The sequence below is a fragment of the Pelodiscus sinensis genome, chromosome 18, assembly GCF_049634645.1.
Source record: "Pelodiscus sinensis isolate JC-2024 chromosome 18, ASM4963464v1, whole genome shotgun sequence".
Lineage (NCBI taxonomy): Eukaryota > Metazoa > Chordata > Testudines > Trionychidae > Pelodiscus > Pelodiscus sinensis.
In genome coordinates this window covers 29613872-29635319 of record NC_134728.1, presented here as the reverse complement: position 1 = coordinate 29635319, position 21448 = coordinate 29613872, and the positions used below count along the sequence as shown (strand labels likewise).

The window sequence follows — 21448 nt, the reverse complement described above, 5'->3', positions numbered from 1 at the left end:
ACGTTTTCGCAGCCATAAGCTTGTGTTAGCAAAAGACAGGACTATGCAGCACTTTAAAGACTAACAAGATGGTTTATTAGGTGATGAGCTTTAGTGGGCCAGACCCACTTCCTCAGATCAAATTGTGGAAGAAAATTGGCATGACCATATATACCAAAGGGATACAATAAAAAAAAAAAAGTGAACACATTTTGTCAATTTTATGTGTGTTCACTTTTTTTTATTGTATTCCTTTCAGCAAGACCAGACTAACATATCTACATCTCTATTACTATTCTATAAACTTGTGTTATGTTTGTGCAGCTCATAGAATAATGAGGCTGGGTCCCGGACTGGGGCATCAACGAACTTTGCTAACATTAATAATAATAATAATAAATGATCAGCCCTGCAGGGTGGGAGAATAACTAACCTGTCTGAAAGGGGGTGAGCTGGGACACAAACTTGGTAGTGTTTGTCCTATAATTGGTCCCTGTTTTAACTGCATGATGGCAAATGGATGCGTATGGCCCATATGCTCGTGTTACGTGCTTTGGCGGGTTGTGTGTGCAAACCTTGTTCCCTCCCGTAGAGGAGATTAGCATGTGGCATGGAGGCCCTGGCAATAACCAGCCATCCCGTGCTGGGAGTGCTCGTTTTCTTGCATGGCTGGTTTCCAGTGTTCACCTCAGATTCAGAGATTTCCAAGGCCAGAAGGAACCACTGTGATCATCTAGTCTGGCCCCCTGTATGACACAGGCCAGAGAAGTCCCCAAGCAGAGCTGGTGGCTCTTCTGTGTATCCATTTGACAAGTGGCAGGGCTGGCTTCCTCCACCTATGCATTTGCCAGTGTGCCCTTTGCATGCCCGGGAGGGACCGTCTGTAAGGATGAGAGGAATTTGGTCTCTAAGGCCCATCACCATCCTTGACTGCTCATGTGAGCTGAATGGTGGCAGGTTCCCCGTCCCATCCCTCTCTTGAGCCCTCCACTCCTAGCTTGGTTATCTTTGGAAAATAAAAAAACCTGCCCAATATGGAAGGTTCCTATAGTTGCTCTTGTAGTTGCCACCTCTGTTCTAACTCAAGGCTCTTTTAATTTCCTGGTGCAGAACCGCAGTGACCAGCAGTGCCAGTACCGGTGGCTGAGGGTGTTGAATCCAGACTTGGTGAAAGGGCCTTGGACCAAAGAAGAGGATCAGAAGGTAATTTGATGGCAGCATCATGGTCAGTGGGTTTGATGCTTTATGTCGGGGTAGGGAACCTTTTTTGGGCTGGGGGCCACTGACCCACAGAAAAATCAGTCAGTCAGGGGGCAGCAGAGGCTGGAGTGCCAGCATAGGCTTCCCGGTGCTGTGGGGGAGAAGCCCTGAGCTCTGGGGGCCAGACAAAGCAAGCTGGGGACCACGTCTGGCCGCTGTACCTTTGGTTCCCCACCTCTGCTTTATCTGAGGACAGAAAGGTGCTGGATTTGCGGTCTGAAATCCTTTTATATATAGCCTCAAAAAGCAGCATTCAGTACTCTTCTGTGCATTATTTACTTCTGCATAAAAAGGCATTGGTTTTGACCTGTAAAACTCTAATGTCCTGGAGTTTAGCCATCTGAAAGACTGCCTCTCTCCCCATGCCATGCTGTTTGAGTAATGGTCCATCCAGGTGTGGGCATGGGGGAGGTGGGAGGAAAGGATATGTTTAACAGTTGCTACCCTGAGTCATCTTTTTCTCCCTCAATATCTTCCGATCTTCCCTTTCCTGTCCAACTCTGCTGCTAACCTTTTGTTCAAGCCTTTCTCAGCTCACCCTGATTACTGTACAACATCCTTTCTGTGCCCACTGGGCTTGCCTATTCACTCTGTCCTGCATGTCACTGTAAAAAATTATGGCCTTTCCTACAGCTGTGATCATTAGGGATGTAAAAGGTTAACAGGTTAACCAGCCAGCCTCTCCCCACACAGGTTACACTCTGGCTTCCTGGGAGCAGGACCCGCAGCAAAGCCTTTCCGGGAGCGGGGCTGGCAGGGGCTGCTGCTGGCCCCACTCTCAGGGACGAGGCTCTGCTGCTGGCCCTGCTCCTGGCTCTGGTCCCGCTGCGGGCTCTACAGTATACTGTAGAGCTCGCAGCGTGTGTAACCGCTGTGACTTTTAGAGGTTACACAGTTACACTTTTAACTGCATTTTTACATCCCTGGTGATCAGGTCTCTTCGTACTACATTGCACTCGTCCTCACTGCTAGAGTACTCCACTTCTGCCAGTATCTGCTTTCTTCTGTGCCTGTGCCAATAAAGATGTTCCTTGTCCCAAAATGCATAGAATCAAAGTGAGTCTGGAAACAGCACACAGATATAACAGGTCAGGGTGAAATGCTGATGAGAAAAGCAATATTGCATGGTCCCTTGGAGCTAGCATGAGTGTCTACGTTGGGTATTTTTAAGTTAACATCATTTAATCATGGTCAGTGCTCAGCCTGGCCATGCTGGCGGTATAGCTGGGTGCAGAGTATTAAATATGCTCACATGATTCACGTGCTGTGAATATAGTCTCCTTGGACCAGGGAGAGCTCTCCTATAAATAGAGCCCTTCTCCCTGTGATATACAAGGGTCCCGGTACAGAGAGGGCAAGTGGGAAAAGCAGACTTGAAAGCAAGTGCACCTGCTATCCCTTCATTCACTTCATTTTACTTTTGTTTACAGGTAATTGAATTGGTTAAAAAATTTGGCACAAAGCAATGGACGTTGATAGCAAAGTACCTGAAAGGCAGGCTTGGGAAGCAGTGCCGGGAACGCTGGCACAACCACCTGAACCCCGAGGTGAAGAAGTCCTCATGGACGGAGGAGGAGGACCGAATCATTTTTGAAGCTCACAAAGTTCTGGGGAACCGCTGGGCTGAGATTGCCAAGCTGCTGCCTGGGCGGTAAGGCCCTTGCCTGATGCCTTAAGAGTCAGGCAGTCTGTTGAGTTACGTGTACTGAGGGATGCCAAGAATATGACCAGGAAACAAGTATAGATTCTCAATTGCATTTTAGAGCTGGTGGTTTTTGATTGCTCTTAATTGTGACTTTCCTTTCCAGGACTGACAATGCTGTGAAGAACCACTGGAACTCTACCATCAAGCGGAAAGTGGACACAGGAGGTTTCCTCAGTGAAACAAAAGACTCTGAGCCCCTATACTTGTTGGTGGAGGTGGAGGGTGAAGAAAACCAGAGTGTCCAGAACCAGGTACAACACCAAGCATATCAGCTGCCCGATAATGCCTTGCAGTGGAAGACATTGCATTTTGGTTGGCAGTGAGGTGTGCATTGTTGTTCTATTAATGCAGATCAGAGACATTCATCCGCAGCCATACTGCCCTTCGGAATGAACAGTTTTGGGAATCAGGATTCCTGGCTCAGAGTGGGTGCAGACAACTAGTGGGCGCAGACAACACTATGTCTGGTTGCGTTGTTTGTACCCACTAGGGCTACGTCTACACTGGCCCCTTTTCCGAAAGGGGCATGCTAATTTTAAATTTTGGAATAGGGAAATCCGCGGGGGATTTAAATAAAGACGTCCGCCGCTTTTTTCCGGCTTGGGGAAAAGCCGGAAAAAAGCGTTTAGACTGGCCCGATCCTCCAGAATAAAGCCCTTTTCCGGAGGCTCTCTTATTCCTACTTCGAAGTAGGAATAAGAGATCCTCCGGAAAAGGGCTTTATTCCGGAGGATCGGGCCAGTCTAGACGCTTTTTTCCGGCTTTTCCCCAAGCCGGAAAAAAGCGGCGGACGTCTTTATTTAAATCCCGCGGGGGATATTTAAATCCCCCGCGGATTTCCCTATTCTGAAGTTTAAAATTAGCATGCCCCTTTCGGAAAAGGGGCCAGTGTAGACGTAGCCTAGCTGTCTGCACCCACTCTGAGTCAGCAATCCTGATTTCCAAAACTCTTCTGCCTAAAAATTGTTGCATAAGCCACTGACATAGTGTGTGTTTCATTCTTTAGCATTGGTCCATATAGAGGATAACAGGCTGCTTCTTTGAGCTCAAGTGGGAGAGGTTTGTGATGTGTATCTAAAGACTCTGTGTGCAAATCCTATTGAGAATGTTGGGGTGGCCTTTTATTTATACATACATACATACATACCTAGGAAATTACATACCAAAATCTGCATTAAAAGGACATTAAGTAGTGCTCTTAAAAAAATTAGAAAATGCCTGATGTAAGGGTGTCTGGGTAACCTGAATTCAGCTGCTTTGTGTGTGTATGCTATGGCCCAGTCTTGAATCACATGTGAATTGTTTTACAAGACTCTTCCATTTGGTGTAGACGGCTATATGAAAAGCAAGGATGTTCTGCTGTAGTTAAGACACTGGACTGTGGCCCAGGGAACAGGGTTATATTTCTGGCTTTGCCATAGTTGCTGACAAGGCTCCATCACAATGGAGCTGACCTATGGTGGCACGGTGGACCTCAGTCTTGGCACTCTGTAGTCTTGAGAGCTTGACATTGCAACCTTAGGGTTCTTTTAATATATGGCTCTCGTGCTTGTGTTTTCAAAGAAAAACCTACCCGCTGGCTGGCCTGCTAATATCTTGGAAATAAAGGAGGAAGAAGTCAGTGAGGATGAAACAGCTGGCTTCCAGGAGCTGCCCTGTGAGCAGACAGCTGCAACACTGGCAAAGGACAGTGCCGAGGGGGCGCCAAAGGGTGCAGTGCCTGAAGACATGTCAGTGGATGGCACCTTGCTGTACAAATGGGCAGCTGACACTGCCAACTACTTGAGTCTGACTTCGGTTCCAGTCCTTACGGAAGCACTGGACATGATGGAATCGGTAAGGGTGAAGCAATGTATGGTCTCCGAAGACAAACGTCTGAGAGGGAGGCAAATGCTGTGGCCCAGGGATGCATTGCTTTCAGAGGGGCTGCTTGCATAGTTAATGGCCACGGGGTTGGCAGTTCATTGTGTGTTCTCAAGCCCAACACAGGACTCTGCCTGGGCTGGCAAATAAAAACCTCCACCTGCTCACCTGCAGGGGCTCCCTGTGATTGGGGTCCAGGCTGCTGGGAATCAGTGCAGTGGCATGCTGTCTCCCGGGTGGGACAGGCTAGGGCAGGGTAGGGAATGGGAGGCAGTTGGCTATTCAGAGTGGCTGAGCCAGTGCTGAGGGATGATACTTTCTGCTGGCATAGGCCAGCTCTGCCTTCCAGGAGCAGGGAGGGATTATGACTGAGACAGGCATCTCAGAGCCTCACTGCCTCCCGGATTGCTCCTAGAGTGATGCAGTTTATGCAGCAGCCCTTTCTCAGGGCTGAAAAGTATCCATCTATTCCTCCATTTGTTTCAGCCTGAAGTCAGTTATGCAGCAAAAGCGTAAACCTTCAGTGTAAGTGACTGGCTAGCCCTGCCCCATCTGCCTCACAGCTGCTGCACAGAGCCTGTCAAGGAGAGGTTAGAGTACAGATATCAGTGGGGCTCGGCTATCTTGTTGAAAATGGATCATATTCAGCTTTCAAGGCTGTTGGCGTCTGTCACTGACCTTCCTGGTCATGGTGGATGTTGGGCAAGAGGAAATGTGGCTGCATTTGGGTCCATACAGATGTGGGGCAAGGCACAAAAGTCTGAATCAGCACTGCCCTTCGTCAAAGCAGTAGGGAGCAGGCCTGCAGTAGCAGGGGGAAGCGAGGCATAATACAATAGAAGAGTGTTGTCAGAACTTTGGGGGAGAAGCTTGGGGTGAAACTGTCTAAACTGCGTGCGTGGTTTGGGTGCCGTGTTCCCATTACATTTCGTGGGAATTTATGCCAACAGAAGAATGTTTCTGTTGACATGGCTACGATCATTGGGGAGAAGGTGTTCCTGCATCAGTGGAAAACTGGCTGCTGAACCCAGTCAAAGCTCTGCCCCCATCCCCAGCTAAAGCCCCAGACTCCACCCCCATACCTCTGCCCCCTCGCCCCCCCCACTTTATGGAGCTATGGCACCACTCCCTCGTAATCCTAGGGGCAAAGGAGTGTGGGCAAGGGTAAGTGGGTCAAGAGATAAAAATTTGGGGACCATTAGTCTATGCTATGGGGTTATGATGATGTAGCTCAGGATGGGGAACATTTTTTGGTTGGGGGCTGCTGACCCACACAGAAATCAGTCGGGGGCCACAGAAAAGTGAGAAGCAAAAGGAAAAAAAAGATACCCCTCATTGATGTGGCCCTGGACTAAGAAGGAGACAGACACTCCCCCCATGTTTCGCTCACACACCAGAGTCTAGAAGGGACCAGGCTAGTAGATTTTGTGTACTTCACCCTGTTTTGGGGTGGGCGTGCCAGTACGGGCTCTCCAATGCTGGGGGGGAAAGCCCCAAGCCTCGGGGGCCAGATGCAGCCCTTGGGCCTGAGGTTCCCCACCCCTGGTGTAGAGACTTCTAGTCTCTAGTGGTGCTAAGTTTTTACTTGCCTGAATGCTAAATGCAGCCTCAAACTGACGTCAGTAATGGGGAATTGATGTGAATGAATCTGTGAGTCTCCTGACTTTGCAGACCATAAAACACATTGCAGGATGTCATTGCCCTGGAAAGGGCCAATGTCTGCCTACAGGAAGAGTGTTTTACTAGTGTGCTATACACCATCAAAGTGCTCCTAGTGTGAACACAGTGGAGAGCGGGTTAGCTTTACTCCACCCCAGCCCCTTAGTGAAACTAGCTGTCTGGGCAAAAACACAGCTTTGCCAATGTCATTGTGACTAGACGAGGGGCTTTTGCTGGCACCACTGTGTTGGTCAGGGATCAGGCCTCCCTATTGAAGTTTGTAGTGTGAAACATCAAAGAAATGTCCCTGCAGGCAACAGAATTGTACAGTGCTGGCTGTGAACTCACAGGGGAGTTGTGCTTTGAGCGGTGCAAAGTGGACGTACAATGCTGCACTATTGATTTTCACTGGTGTAACGGACTCCAGAGGGGCTTGAAGACTGACGTAGGCCCCACGTCATTATAGATCATTTGTTCAGCCTTTGTGGGTTGCTGTAGCCTTTTGCGAGGCCCTCCCTTTGCACTGGTCTTTGATGAGGCTGCGCCCTGTGGCTGCTCATTCTTGGCCATTTCAAACTGTTTCTCTTGTCCAGCAGGACCCAGATGGGTGGTGCGATCTGACTCATTTCGACTTGCCTGAGGATCCAGCCGCTGGCGGCGGCAGCAATAGCCCCGTCAGGCAAGCCCCCAGCAAGCCCCCAGCTCCTGTGCCCCACGTGACGGAGTATCGCCTGGATGGTCACACCATTTCAGACCTGAGCAAAAGCAGCAAGGGCGAGCTGATCCCTATCTCCCCCTGCTCGGAGCTGAGCTCTGGCACGCCACCCTCTGTGTTCAAGAGGCAGAAGAGGAGGAAGATCTCCCTCTCACCTGTCACAGAGAACACCAGCTACTCTTTCATAGACTCCTGTAACAGCATGACGCCCAAGAGTACTCCTGTCAAAACACTGCCTTTCTCCCCATCCCAGGTACAGTGCTAGATGGGAATCGAGCAGTTTGCTCTGTGGCTGTCTGTCTGGGATGCTCTGTGCCTGAATTAGTGAGAATTGGAGAGTCTCTGCTGGGACTCCGTTAATTGGCCATAACACAGTCAACCCCAATGAGCTCGGCTTAATATTCATCATATCCTTTGCCTTGAAATGGACACTGCCAGTATGTAGAATGGCTGTAGGATTGTGTATCTGCAGGGTCTGCTATTGCGTTCATAGCCCTAGTATCCACACCTTCCTGGAGCACAGTAAGCTGTGAGACTAGACATCTGGCACATGCTTGTGCTCTCATCTCTCCCCAGAGGGAGAGGCATGTGCAGAGGAGTGTCTTGGGTTGGCAGGCCATGGGGCTTTTTTCATATAAACATATCTCTTGCTCTTGGGTAGGGAGGGCAAAGTCAAAGCAAGGCCCTGGGAGTGTGAAATGGTGAGGTTGGAGAATGTCCTTCCTTCTCAGGGGAGTCCATTCCACTGGCTCGGACCATCCCCTGGAGGTGGCTGGCCAGTCTCACTGCAGTTCATGTGGGGTGTCTGGCTCTCTCCCCTGCTGAGCCACAGAACTGGGGTTCTCTGGCCACTTGGTGTCATTAGACACACCCTGAGAGATGGGCATGTGAATAACAAGGGTACCTGATCAGCTAAACCCAGGCCCACCCTCCCTAGCACAGCGAGGGAGGTGGAGACACTCTAGCTCTTCACCCACAGTTAAACTGTGGAGGAGAATTACTGGAGTACCCCCACTGCTTGGAGGCTACCAGTGTGGTGTACGGGATGTATTTCATCCCTGGTGGGCTAAGGGTGCCCCGAAGGCAGCAGCACAGACGCATCAAAGAAGCTGCTCCTTTCCAGTCCATGGGCCAGCCACCCACCCGCTTTCAGAGCCGACGCGCAGGCAGGCTGGCTTGATCCCAGCTTGAGCCGGGTCCCGGCAACTACCTCCGCTGCAGTTCTGCATTATTAGGGGGCTGAGCCAGTCTTCCTGCGTGCCAGTTCCCGGTCCCCTGATAATGCAAAGCCGCAGTGGGGGTAGCTCTTGGAGCGAGGGGTATTTGACTGTCTGTGTAGTCGATTGGGGAAGGTGCCCCAGCACTCTGTCCACAGCCAGCCTGGGCCCGCTGCAGGCAGAGACTGCTTCCTCCCCACACCTCTGCCTCTGGCAGCAGTGCAGGCTGGGGGCAGCAGGTGGCAGTGTGGAGCCAGTGCTGGGGGTAAGAACATAAGACCGGCCATACTGGTCCATCTAGCCCAGTATCCTGTCTGCCAACAGTGGCCAATGCAGATGCCCCAGAGAGAGGGAAAACAACAGGTAATCCTCATGTGATCCCTCCCCTTGCCACCCATTTCCAGACAAATGGCTCCTGCTCTCCCCCGTGCCCCTCCACTCCCCGATACAGAGGCAGCAAATGGGGGGGTGAAATGTGAGTAGTCGAATAATCAGCTCAGCTACCCGATAAGCCTGGGTTTATCAGGTAGTCGACTACTTGCTTACATCCTAGCTGGGACTGAGTGCTTGCAGTGCTAACCCTCCCTTATCAATTAATCATGTAGCTGACACAATTTGTTTTGACTACGTGATTAACGAATTACACGCTTCTTAACATCCCTAATTTAAGAGCAGGTTAGACAGACATCTGTGAGGAACAAAGTTCCCTCTAAGCAGCTGTGCAGCCCTTTTCTGAGCCCAGCTCAGAGGTTCAGAGCTCCTTGGAAGGCATTTTCTTTGCTGGCCTTGTCTTCCCTAGGAGAAAAGGCACATTGTAATGCGAAGGGTGGGCATGGGGCAGAAGCTTCCTGAAGAGGATGCAGTGTGTGGTTTTAACAAGAGTTAGACTATGGGTGAGCACAGGCTTTACTTGACCTGCTAACTCATGTGAAAACTATAGATTGACTCCTCTGCAGTAGGACTTACCTGTGCCAGCTCAAGTTAGCCAACACAGCCTTTCCTGGGGTGCAATGAGGAGTACCAGCTAATTCGAGGGAAGGGTTTTAAATCGGACTGCCACGTCTACACGCGGCAAGTTAAATCAGGAGACCGGCATTTTAAAATGGCGACCGGCCATGAATATTTAAATCCCACGCTTGATTTGAAACTTCAGTATGCTTCATTTGCCTCCCTACTTCGAAGTAGGGGGCAAGTGTAGATGTACCCTTATATACTGGTTATAATTGCATGATACTAGGGAAAAAAGTCACCTCCTGAAATGACCTAGTTTTAGAACCAGAAGGACTGTGTGGATCAGGACCAAGTCAGGATTGCTTTCTGGGCTGTGCAGGGGACTATTGTTTGCCACATTTGTAGCAAAAATCTGTAATCTGTCAGTGTGAGCGTTGCCCTCAGTAAAGCTAGTGTGTGCTAGTGGCCAGTGATAGCCTTGAATTTCCCAGGATGTGAAGCTTGTTCTCTCTTTTTTTTTTTCCTTTGCTTGGCAGTTCTTAAACTTCTGGACCAAACAGGACACGCTGGAGTTGGAGAACCCCTCGCTGACCTCCACGCCCGTGTGCAGTCAGAAGGTGATAGTCACCACCCCCCTGCACAGGGACAAGACCCCGCTGCACCAGAAAAACTCTGCGTAAGTCGTCCCATTCTTCCAGCCCCACCCCAGCTTGCATCACATGGCAGAGAGGCTAGACTGTCCTAGGATTGGTAGCTTGGCACCCTCAGGGACAAAAGGAGGGCTAGAAAGCCCACAAGTGTATTCTGTTTTTTCGGACGGCTGCTATATTTTAATGGTGAATTGGGAGCCGAGCCTGCTGGAATGAAGGTGTCTGACTAGGAAGGGGGTTAGAGCAGAGGTTCTTCACTGCACCATATCACCTTTCTGACATCAAAAACTACGACATGGCCCCAGCCTGAGCCCACCCAACCCCACTGCTCTGGGTGCGGCAAAGCCCAAGCCCCACTGCCGTCAGCAGGGGACAAAAGCCCAAAGGCTTCAGCCCCAGGTAGGGGGCCTGTAACCTGAGTCCTACCGCTCAGGGCTGAAGCCTTTGGCTGCAAGCGGTTTAGGCTTTGGGTTCAGCTCCAGAGCACCAGTAAGCCTAAGCCGGTCCTGGCAATCCCATTAAAATGGGCTCGCAACCTGCAGTTTAAGAGCCGCTGGGCTACAGCTTTTAAAGTGAGCAAGACACATTTGTAGAGGCTGGTCAATTTCGACCTTGCCTGCCTTGTATAGCTTTGCTTGAGCCAGGGCATTTCTTGCAGCAGCATGTGTTGTGTGCCCAAGATCAGAGTGAGAGCGGTGGGGAGGGGAGGGAAGGGCTGTGGGTGGGGGTCTCTGTGTCCCCCACTTTGTTTACTGAAGAGTGATTGGCAGATGATCTGATGGAGATGTGACTGGATAATGTATGGCTCTGTCGGGGTGGCTTGGGTGGTGGTGCCAGAGGGCATTTCCTATTCCCCTTTCTTGAGCACCTACTTTTCTCCCCTGCCCACGCGCCTGCAGCACTCCAGCCAGGCAGGTTCAGTTATGCTGGCTATTGTGATGTAAGACCCCGCCCAGTTCCAGTGTTCGGGCCTTTCTGGAATGCAGCAGTCCTTGGACTGGAGAACCAGAGCATGCTTCCATCTCTGGTGGGGGAGAGTGCTTGGGTGACATCCACGTGCCGTGCTTCTGAACTCCTCTCTCTCTGCTGGCAGGTTTGTCACCCCAGATCAGAAATACATAGCGGACAACACGCCCCACACACCCACGCCTTTTAAGAATGCCCTGGAAAAGTACGGCGCCATGAGGCCACTGGTGTGTATTGAACTGACATGCAAACCCCTCCTAGCACTGTCGTTATTGCTAGCTGTGCTCCGGTACATCCTTGATTGTTAGAGCCAGGAAAGACTCCCCCACCCCCCGCCTGGCTTCCATCTAAACATTCACCAAAAATTCATACTTGCCCGTGAATATTCGGGCACAGTCTGCCAGTGACAGTCCTGAGGTATGTGCTGCAAGAGGGCCCTCAGCCACTTGTGCATTTCTGTTTACATTGCTAACGTGGCCAGGGTGCATGGGTGTTGGCACGTTCTTGGCTGAGATAGGGTGACAGTGAGGAACATTGTTCTAAAATGGCATAGTGAATAAACGGGGATAAATGACCCTTGGACCGAGATACTTTATAACTCCCTGGGTTCATGCTGCAGCTTTTGGTTTCTTTGTGAACCTAAAAAGAAGCTGACCACATGCTTTTTTCTTTCCTGGGGTTTGGGGCTCCCCATGAAGTGTCGATCTGGTACCTGTTCCAGACTAACCAGTGGGAAAGTCAGGCTGCAGGTAGCGAACCCCTTGCTGCCAAACATGTACATGAAGTACTTAATCTCCTGAAACTTCTGCTGGGCGGTCCTGCCCCACCACTGCAGCCCGGTTCCATGTGGAGGCTGGGCTCGCAGAGCTCTCGTGTCATTCACACAGAAATAAACAATGGCTGGCAGTCTGAGTTGCAGTGGGACATGTCATTGATGACATAATTGGCAGGCTTAGCACGTGTAAAGGTAGCCTGCCCTGTAAATCCTGTGCTGTGTCATTCACCGCAGCCGCAGACGCCTCACCTGGAAGAAGACTTGAAGGAAGTGCTGCGCAGCGAAGCCGGCATCGAGTTGATCATAGAGGATGACGTGAAGCCTGAGAAGCAGAAGCGGAAACAAGGAGTGAGTGTCTCGTCTGACAGCTGTTTCCTCGGGCAGGGCAGTGGTGGGTAGGGGAGTTGGAGGAAATCCCAAGTGCAGCACAGAAGCTGGTGGTTTCGGGGGCACCTTGTTGCTAAGAGCCCGATTCTGCAGAGCACTTGAGCACATGCTTAGCCATTAGCACTTGAACAGCCAGCGGGCTACTCGCTTGCTTACAGTGCTTCTGGATTGTGTGCCGGCACAGGCACCCCTGCTTGCCCACAGCCAGCCACGAGCCCAGCATGTCTGGGTCTGTACTCTGCCTCTGGGACAGCTGGTTTGACTGCTTGAAAGATTTGTTCATTCAAAACATCTGAACCCAGGAGGAGTGGATGGCTCATGGGCGTACTGTGGGGCCTTTTGCCTTTGGCTTGCTGCCCCATGCAGCTCTGAAGGTGCTGCTGGAAAGGGCTTGCCTTCATGAAACGCTCTGGGGGGTCTTGGGGCCAGGCACCCCTGTGAGCTACCCCACCCTCTGGCAGAGGTGCCAAGCAGTGGATGGGACAAAGGGATTGGGATTGTGCTCCCTGGAGTGGGCCTGAGGCTCTGTAGTGAGCTGGAGCTGGGGCAGGGAGTCAGCCTCTAGGAGTTGCAGGTCTCTGGTCTCCTCCACCACAATGAAATTCACAGGGAATGTTTTAATGCCATCGAGCCTGCGTGGTCCCCAGCTCCTCATGCCCAGAAGTTCTGTATGATTGACCCTTCCCTCTCTGCGAGACGAGAAAGTGCACCCTGAGCCCCAGTTTCCCCATTGCTATGGCTTTGTCTCCCCTTCAGGCCAGCACTGATGGTTGCCTGCTTTGCTTCTCTCGTGTTTCCCAGCTGCGCAGGAGTCCCATCAAGAAAGTCAGGAAGTCCCTCGCCTTGGACATTGTGGATGAGGATGTGAAGCTGACTGTGTCCACCATGCCCAAGCCCATTTGCTTCAAAAGAGCACAGGTCAGGGGTGCTCAGAGGAGGGCAGGGGGTGGGGAGGGAGAGCTGGGCACATGCTGAGAGAAGTGTGCTTCCATGTGTGGCTGTAGAGGAAGACTTGAGGGGGATATTGACTGGCCACTAGCTGGATTCCCCTGCACACATCTCTGAAACACAGGAACAAGCAGGAATGTCTGAGGACAGCTGTGAAATCTGATTGGCCATGCTGAATTAATTAAGGCCTTAGGTGTACTAGTGAAACAAACATTTAGTGCGAGATCCCTGGCGATAAGAGGGAAGGACCTGTTAGGAAAACTTCCTTCTCTTCCCTCTACCCTTGTGAATGATGCAGCTTGAATCTGGCTGGCTGATTCCTTTCTCTCGGCTAGGTCATGCACACGGTACTGCAGATAGTGGAGAAGGGGTGACCTTGAGTTAATGTTACATGCGTTGTGTTTTCTGCTCCAACTGTAATCCTCTCCTCCCTAATGCTGAATATGCAGAATTCTAAATGCAACGCCATGGACTTCAGTGGAGTTGCTGCAAAGATGTATTTGACCCATGTGTTTTAAAACTACAATATAGTGCAGACAAGAAACAAGCCTGTGACTGTTCTCACAGGGAGAACGAAACATCCGCTGACTTTTGCCGTTAATGCCACCTCTCATTGTGCTTGGCTTGGGCAATGAAAGTAGACCAGCCAGTTCAATTATTCTGGCTCCCATGTGCTGGCCCAGTGCTGCATTGTTTGGACAGCCAAAGAGCAGGGGAGTTTCACTGAGTTTCTTAAACACACGCAATGAAAAGATTTCCACTAGGTAGGTGTTCAGGTCTGTCTGTGCTACATCTGAAAATTAGCCTCCCAGCCCTAGGCTGCAGCCTGGGGGCGGAGGGTGGGGGAGGAGGATTGCTGCTAGTGCATTCAAAATAGCAGCATGTAGATTGTGGCTTTAGTGGGAGCTTGGGTTCGAACCTGTGAAAACAGTTTGTCAACCTGTTTTAATGGACCAATTTCTGGTGGAAGAGAAAGCTTTGGAGCTACACACAGCTCTGCTTCAGGTCAGGAAAAAGGTATGATGTAATTGCCTGGTGCCATTCTGATTACTTCCCCCACATGTAGAACTTTGCTAGCATCCTTACATGTTGTTACTAGCATAGATTAAATGAATGGACAGGAGAACACAGGAATAGAAGTTAATGGATCTAATCAAGTGGCATTTTCCAGTGTAAAGGAGCAAAATAACTTTTTTCGTGGTATGTAAGCGGTTTGTGTGTGGGCTTTTTTTTTTTTTTTCCTGCAGCCCGTGAGTTTCCTCTCAAGGTCTCTCAACCTTTCCTCCTCAAGCAACAAAGATGACAGCGGCTTGCTTAACAGGGGATTTGTGCAGGTGCAGGTGAAGACGGAGAAGACTTCAACCTCCCGGAAGATCCCAAGTCAATTCAGACCACCTGCTCCGGTAAATGCTGGCACTGCCCTCCACCCAAAAGCAGTGTTTCCTGCAAGCTGAACACTTGGACAGCCACCCAGGATAAATTAAAATGCCTTCCATCTGATTAGCAGAGTGCCCAAAGCCTGCAGCATGTGTAGAAACATGGTGCACATACACACACATGCTTTGGTGCACATAACAAAATTTATTCCACACACGGATGAAAAAATAGAGGGAACATTGCCCAAAAGGCTCCGTGATTTGCAAAACCCTGTCCTTCCTGTACTGTTGAAAGGGAGATGATCACTAAAGTAAGCACAGAGAGCAGTATCCCTGGAGATCACTGTCCAGGCTTCATGTGCTGAGCTTTGCCTTCGTCACTATGTCTGTGCTGGGATTAAAAACCCCATAGCAATGAGTCTCAGTGCCTGGGTTGGGCTGTCAGCGCTCAGGCTGCGGGACTAAAAAACATCAGTGTAGATGATCGAGTCTGCCGTGGATGACCTGGCAGAGGGGACGGATTGCACCCTCAGCAAGTTTGCGGATCACATGAAGCTAGGGGGAGAGGTAGATATGCTGCAGGGCAGGGATAAGGTCCAGAGTGACCTGGACAGATTAGAGGATTGGGCCAAAAGAAATCTGACGAGGTTCAACAAGGACAAGTGCAGAGTCCTGCACTTGGGATGGAAGAATCCCAAGCATAGTTACAGGCTGGGGACTGACTGGCTAAGTAGCAATTCAGCAGAAAAGGACTTGGTGATTCCAGTGGATAAGAAGCTGCATATGAGTTAACCGGGCGCCCTTGTAGCCAAGAAGGCTAGTGGCATATTAGGGTGCATTAGGAGGAGCATTGCCAGCAGATCTAGAGAAGTGATTATTCCCCTTTATTTGGCTCTGGTGAGGCCACAACCTGAGTATTGGGTTCAGTTCTGGGCCCCCCACTATAGAAAGGATGTAGACTTGTTGGAGAGGGTCCAGCAGAGGGTGACCAAAATGATTAGGAGGCTGGAGCACATGACCCATGAGGAGAGGCTGAGGGATCTGGGTTTGTTTAGTCTGCAGAAGTGAAGAGTTTAGTCTGCAGCAGTGCAGCCTTCAGCTACATGAAGGGAGGTTCCAAAGAGGATGGAGAGAGGCTGTTCTCAGTAGTGATGGATGGCAGAACAAGGAGCAATGGTCTCAAGTTGCAGTGGGAGAGGTCTAGGTTAGATATTAGGAAAAACTATTTCACTAGGAGGGTGGTGAAGTACTAGGATGGTTTACCTAGGGAGGTGGAATCTGCATCCCTAGAGGTTTTTAAGTCCCGGCTTGACAAAGCCCTGGCTGGGTTGATTTAGTTGGGGTTGGTTCTGCTTTGGGCAGGGGGGCTGGACTTGATGACTCCTGAGGTCTCTTCCAGCCCTAGGATTCTGTGCCTTGGACATACCCTTTCTGCCCCTGAGAGCGAGAACAGGAACAGGAGTAGGAACAGAGACCCCATCATGCCTGTGGGAAGAAAGAGCTTGCATTTCTGTGCAGTGCCATCTGCTGGTTCTTGGAGCGGAAGCACCATTCTTCCTTCTAAACCAGTCTCTAACCTCTTAAAGCACAAGATCACTTTTTGAATTCAAGTGCAATCCAGGATCTACCTGAAACCCACGTACCCTGGCTCCACATCCTTCTCCATCCCTTCTGAGGCTCTGCCCCATCCCAGCCCTTCTCTGTGTCCCACCCTGCTCTCTCCTTCCCCCATTCTCACTCATTTTCATCTGGCTGGAGCAATGAGGCATAGGGGTGCAGGCTTTTTAAATTCAGAGCTCGCTGCTCCCTAAGCCCAGAGTTTCTGCTGCATCTCTGCAGTGACTCCTCTGCTGGCTATTTCTCTCCAGTGCGAGACTCTGGCTAAACTGGGCCGAATGGTTAGTGCTCTTCAGAAGAGGGTTAGGCGTATAGCCATGACAGCTGCACTTCACATCAGTGAGGAGAGCAGTAGCAAGCGCTCTTGATCTTTGTGCTTCAGGGCCCAGACAATTCGTTGGCTGGGGAAGGTAACTTCCCCAGCACGGGCTAGCCTTGCACAGAAAAGTACATTCTGCAGAGTTCCCACCTTCCTGCAAACAGGCATTGGCCTTGGTCAGGGCCAAGATATTCAATTAGTTGGGCCATCATTCTATTGCAGCGTGATTGTTCATTTGTTGGGGACATTATGGGCTGTTATAGCTGCAGGCTTAAATGTCAGCCCTCCTGTGATCTCTAAAAGGCATTGGTGTAATGCTGAGTGATCTGTGAGTGCGCAGAGAATGGCAGGAGATGCTTTAACAACTGTGCGGGTCACTAGTGTGAGTCCCACAGCAGAACGCCTTTGGGGGGAGCTGGCCGCATGGCAGTGCAGCACTAGCACTGCTACAGCTGTTAGCATGGCCTGCCCCTGTGGCTGGTAGGAGGCAAGCCCTGAGGCAAGAGTCTTGGGTTCTGTTCTCTCGTTTGCGGGGCACCAGCAGTGCAATAGGGGCTTTCCAAAGGGGGATTATTTCACTAGCCCTAGGTGGAAAGGCGAGGGGCGGAGCCATGTGCTGATCTGGGCAGGTTGTGGGGCCGACTTGTGCATTGTGGGAGGCGGAAGCAGTCGCAGGTGAGGGGAAGCAGCCGAGTGGGAATCGGTGCTGTGCCTGTGGAGGAGGCAGGCAGCCAGATTCTCATGGCTCAGACAGGCCCAGTCATTCCCTGTTTCCAGGCACAAAACGTCTGTTTTCCATCAGGAACGGCCACCGGGGCAAAAGCCTGATGCTGGGCAAGCAGGCACTCTGCTGTCCCTAGCGTGCTGAGACTGAGGAGCAGGAGTAAGGGTGCGAGTCCTCTGTCTGAGCTCTGCTGCCAATGTCTTGGCGAGGCTCTGCCCTCCATTTCCGGGGGCGCCGCAGTCTCGCCGCGGCTCTTGAGCGAGAGAGAGAGAAGCCGGGTTCTCGCCTGTGCCAACAACTTACTTATTTTCCCGCGGGTGCACTCCTACCGCTGCAGTCCCATCGGCGGCAGCGGCAGCAGCCGACCTCCATTATTTGTACCACCGGGGAGCCTCTCTTCTGAGCCAGGCTCCCACTGTGCCAGGCACTGTCCAGACAGACCTAAGAGGGTTGCTGCCCAGGGGGCTCTAGACCTGCTCTGAGCAGGGCCTGGTAACTCAGGCACTTAAAATGCATGAAGCCTCCTGTAGCTGGGAAGCTGCTAGAGAAGGCATAGCTAGTGACCACAGGCATGTGCAACTGCAGCCTTGTCTAGCTAACAGCAAGCAAGGGTTAGTGTAAAGACCTTTGCTTGCTCCATTCCCAGCATCTATGCTAAACAAACCAACCCTTTCTGGAGGGTGCTTGTTAGAAGGCAGCTCTCAGAAGGGTATTGACTTCTCCCCTGTGCATGTTTTGTTAGACACCCTGGCAAACCTTTACCAGCCCCGCTTGGCATTGGGATCCAGGACTTCTGGGTTCAGGTCATGATTCTGCCTCTGTGGGTCTTGGGCCAAGTGACTGAGCCCCTCCCTTAGCTCTTTGTTCATCTATACAGTGGGGGTATAATATTGACTCCTCTCACGGGGGTGAGGGGCGTCTAGCTTGGTGCAGGGGCGGGGAACCTTTTTTGGTTCAGGGGCCACACAAAAGTGAGATGCCAAAAAAAAATCCCCACGTGTTCCCCAACTGAGAAGAAGAAAGACACTCCCCTAGTAGATTTTGTGGTCCCCTCCAGGCACTGGGGTGGGACCAAAAATGAGGGGTTCTTTGTGTGAGAGGGGACTGCCAGGAAGTGGGCTGGAGGTGTAGGGTCTTGATGGGAGGGAGGGTGCAGGAGTGGGTTGGGGATTGAGTGGGGGCTCTGGGTGGGAGGTAGGTGCAGGAATGAAATGAGGGTGCATGGTCTGGATGGGAGGTAAAGTGCAGGAATGGCCTGGAGGGGGTCAGGACAATGGGGGGACGCACACCTGTCATGGCTCTGTGTCCCCAGGCACCATGCCCTGCTGCTCCTATTAGCTGCAGTTCTGGCTACTCAGAGCGACGTGGAAAAAGGCCTCCAGGCAGTGTGTTGCTGGGCTTCCATTTCCCCAGCTAGGGGGTGGGCGAGTGGCAGCACCCAAAGCTGCTTAGATCTGGCCCCAGCTTATCTGACTTCAACCTGTGAGGCTCGGGGCTTCCCCCTCCCACACATGGGAGTTGGCATTGGTGCTCCATCTCTGCAGGGGAGGCCACAGGACTGGGGTGTCAGCATGGGCTCCCCAATGCTGGGGGCAGGGAGTCCTGAGTCTCCAGCCCCTGGGCCATAGAACCCCACCCCTGGCTAAGCGTTTAAGGTGTTTTGAAAGCCTCTGAAAGCTCCCAGAGTGCAAGAACAAGTGCTGAGCTTCTCCCCTCTGACTGCCCCCAGCTAGACGTCAGCCCCGGGGGCGCTTTTCTTCTCACCTGTTTGTAACTGGATCCAATCTGTCTGTTGTAAAAGCTTGTGTGTGATGAATAAACTGGCCTTAATTGCAGCAACTCCCCTCTCGCCCCCATAGCCCCCTGCGTGCAGGTGATTTGTCCGCTACACAGCCCACTTCTCCCAGCGTGGGGTGGGAGCGTGTTGCTCTTGCCACTGTGTAAATACTTCCCTGCTGAAGGTGCAGAAAGGAATAAACTGTCTTGAAAGCCTGGGAGGGCTGGAGGGAGGTAATGAGCCCTGCGATCCTGAACTAGCACAGGCTTCTCTGTGCATTGTGAAATCCCGTCTGCCCAAAGAGAGAGCCGACATCTGTGGTGTGGGGCTCTTGGGCTTTACGTCAGTGCTCCTGGGGATCGCTAGCGGTAAGAGACTGTGATAAGGCCATTAAGTAAAATGCTTTCTGGAAGTAAATTAGCCCCAAATAAAGGCACTGAGAGCTGAGCCATAGCTGGAGGGTGAGCAGCGGCCTGATTCCCTGCAGGGACTGTAGAGCTTCTAGGGGTCTGGAGTGTTGTGCGGGGCTAAGCACAGCTCCCCACCACTTGCTGTCAGCTGTGTAAGGGACCTGAGAACACTGGTCCCTGGAGCCTGCAGCAGCCCCTTGGTGTGTAGGCAGCCGAGCCCAAGTTAGGGCAGCCCTCAGACTCCTCTCACCTGTGCTGCAACCCGTGGGGGGCCAAGAGTAGTGGATGCGTGGTGGTGATGTGCAGCCCCCTCTGCCCTCTCCATTCTGTGCTGAGCAAAGTTCACGCTCCCTGGAGAATGGGCCCCAAGCATACTTGGGAGATGGAAGTGGCGCAACTTCCCCCAAGCCTCATCCTCTAACTTTGCTGCAGGCCAGTGGACTGGGCCTGGCGCACGCGCTGCTGTGCTCTGCTCCTGCTCTGCCTCCAGCTTGCTCTGGCCTGAGGCCAGTCACTGCGCCTACTCCTTCCAAGGGCAGAGCAGCACTGCTCCCATGGGAACGCCAACCCTTGGAAAACCAGGCTGCTGACAGCTGTGGCTGCTGTCCCTCAGTCTAGTGGGGATTACAGCACCGCGCGCCTGGGGACTGTATCAGTCAGCTTTGGACAGCGGGCTTTGAAGTGCTGGGTTCGTGTTCAGAGCCATCCCGCTAACGCGCTCTCTTCTCCACACTAGATGTCCAGGGCATGGAAAGTAGTGGCTTGCGGTGGAACCCGAGACCAGCTCCTCATGCAAGAGAAAGCTCGGCAGATCTTAGGCGTGTTAAAACAGAGCCACACGTCAAGGACATTGATCTTATCGTGAAGGATGGTTGTTTCTTCTCTGCCTTCTGATTATTTTATTTTTTTTAAGTGGAGAAGGGGAAAAAAGAACACAGAAGAATCCTCTCTGCAAGGCACTGTTTTTTTCCTTCTCTGAACTCCACGTGCCCTGGTAGATCCATATTTTAATAAATCGTGCTAAATACTGGATGATAAGTGAGATGTCAGTTTTACAGTTGTTTGTGGAAAACAATCTGTGAGTTTAGGAAAACACCTGCTATGAAAGAGAACAGTGCCCCCTTGTCGCAGCCTTCTCCAGAGGTACAGGAAACCCTCGCCATCCGGGGAGGATGCGCTCCTGGCACCACTGCGAATGGCGAAATCCACAAAAACGGGGCAGCCGCTCCCAGCCCCCGCAGAGAGCTCCCGACGGCTCCCGAGCTCATGAGGGCTGGAAGCTGCAGGGAACTCATCACGGGCTGGTAACCATATTGAGTTCCTTGCAACTCACACCTACTCTGGTGAGTATGGTGGGCTCCTGACTGCTGCTGCCATCCAGCAGCACCCCTTCCCCAAAGCCACGTTTCTGCCCCAGGCCAGGGGATGGGGTACAATTGGGGGGATAGGAGAGACCCGCAAATAGTGGATCCACAAATCACAAGGTTCTCCAGTAAAAATAGCACCCCTCCCCACCCCCCCGTGCTGCCTGTCACTGCTCTCTGCCCCGGCCCATGATGTGGGCATGAAGCATTTCTCTCACCTAGGCAGGGATGTGGCAGTGCAGAATGAAGACTCAGAGCCATGTGTAAGGTCCTGGTGTATTTTCCCTTGCTCCTGGATGAGCGTTTTTCATCGTCATTGATGATGGTAGGGACACGTTAGCAGGAGAAAGGAGGTTGGAGAGAAACGGCCTTCAGGAAGGTTTGATTATAGTTTGGAACTAGCGGCTTTGTTCCCATCTGACGGCAGGAGAGCCATTTGCACCTATGTGTGATGCATATATTATATGGGGGGAGGGGCGGTTCATGACAATACCCTCCTTTTATATATTTTAATAAATCTGCCTGCTGTCGGGTTTTACCGGCCTGCCTAGCATTTTATTCTGACCTGGTCTAACCCTCTGTGGGTCCACACTGTGTGTTGGGTTTGAGTGCTCATGCCTTTCCAGGGTAGGCAGCGTTGCCTAATGGGCATTTAGCCTCTAGCCAGATTGTTTGACTGGCGCTGAGCAGGGGGCTAGTTCAGCATTTCTCCTGCTGTGAACAAGTTGACTTGTCCTGCGTCTGTCGCTAGGGTGAGTGGGAACAAAATAGAAGAAAAGAGACCCG

The 21448-nt window shown here is 51.6% G+C and overlaps 1 protein-coding gene across 7 annotated transcripts in view; it reads left to right on the top strand.

Annotated features, from left to right (window-relative positions):
• The window catches only part of MYBL2 (MYB proto-oncogene like 2), a 39173-nt gene extending 18845 nt beyond the window's left edge, over positions 1-20328 (top strand). For 3 of the 7 annotated variants that reach the window (XM_075901362.1, XM_075901358.1, XM_006126661.4), the window contains 11 exons: positions 1090-1182; positions 2670-2890; positions 3048-3195; positions 4508-4780; positions 7060-7434; positions 9886-10025; positions 11093-11192; positions 11975-12088; positions 12884-13045; positions 14323-14478; positions 20035-20328. In XM_075901362.1, the coding sequence (XP_075757477.1) occupies positions 1090-1182; positions 2670-2890; positions 3048-3195; positions 4508-4780; positions 7060-7434; positions 9886-10025; positions 11093-11192; positions 11975-12088; positions 12884-13045; positions 14323-14478; positions 20035-20163 (1911 nt within the window). In that variant the 3' untranslated portion in view covers positions 20164-20328. The remainder of the gene's footprint in view (positions 1-1089; positions 1183-2669; positions 2891-3047; positions 3196-4507; positions 4781-7059; positions 7435-9885; positions 10026-11092; positions 11193-11974; positions 12089-12883; positions 13046-14322; positions 14479-20034) is intronic. The other 4 variants (XM_075901361.1, XM_075901363.1, XM_075901359.1 and 1 more) reach the window with 3 other exon arrangements.
• The last annotated feature ends 1120 nt before the right edge of the window (positions 20329-21448 follow it).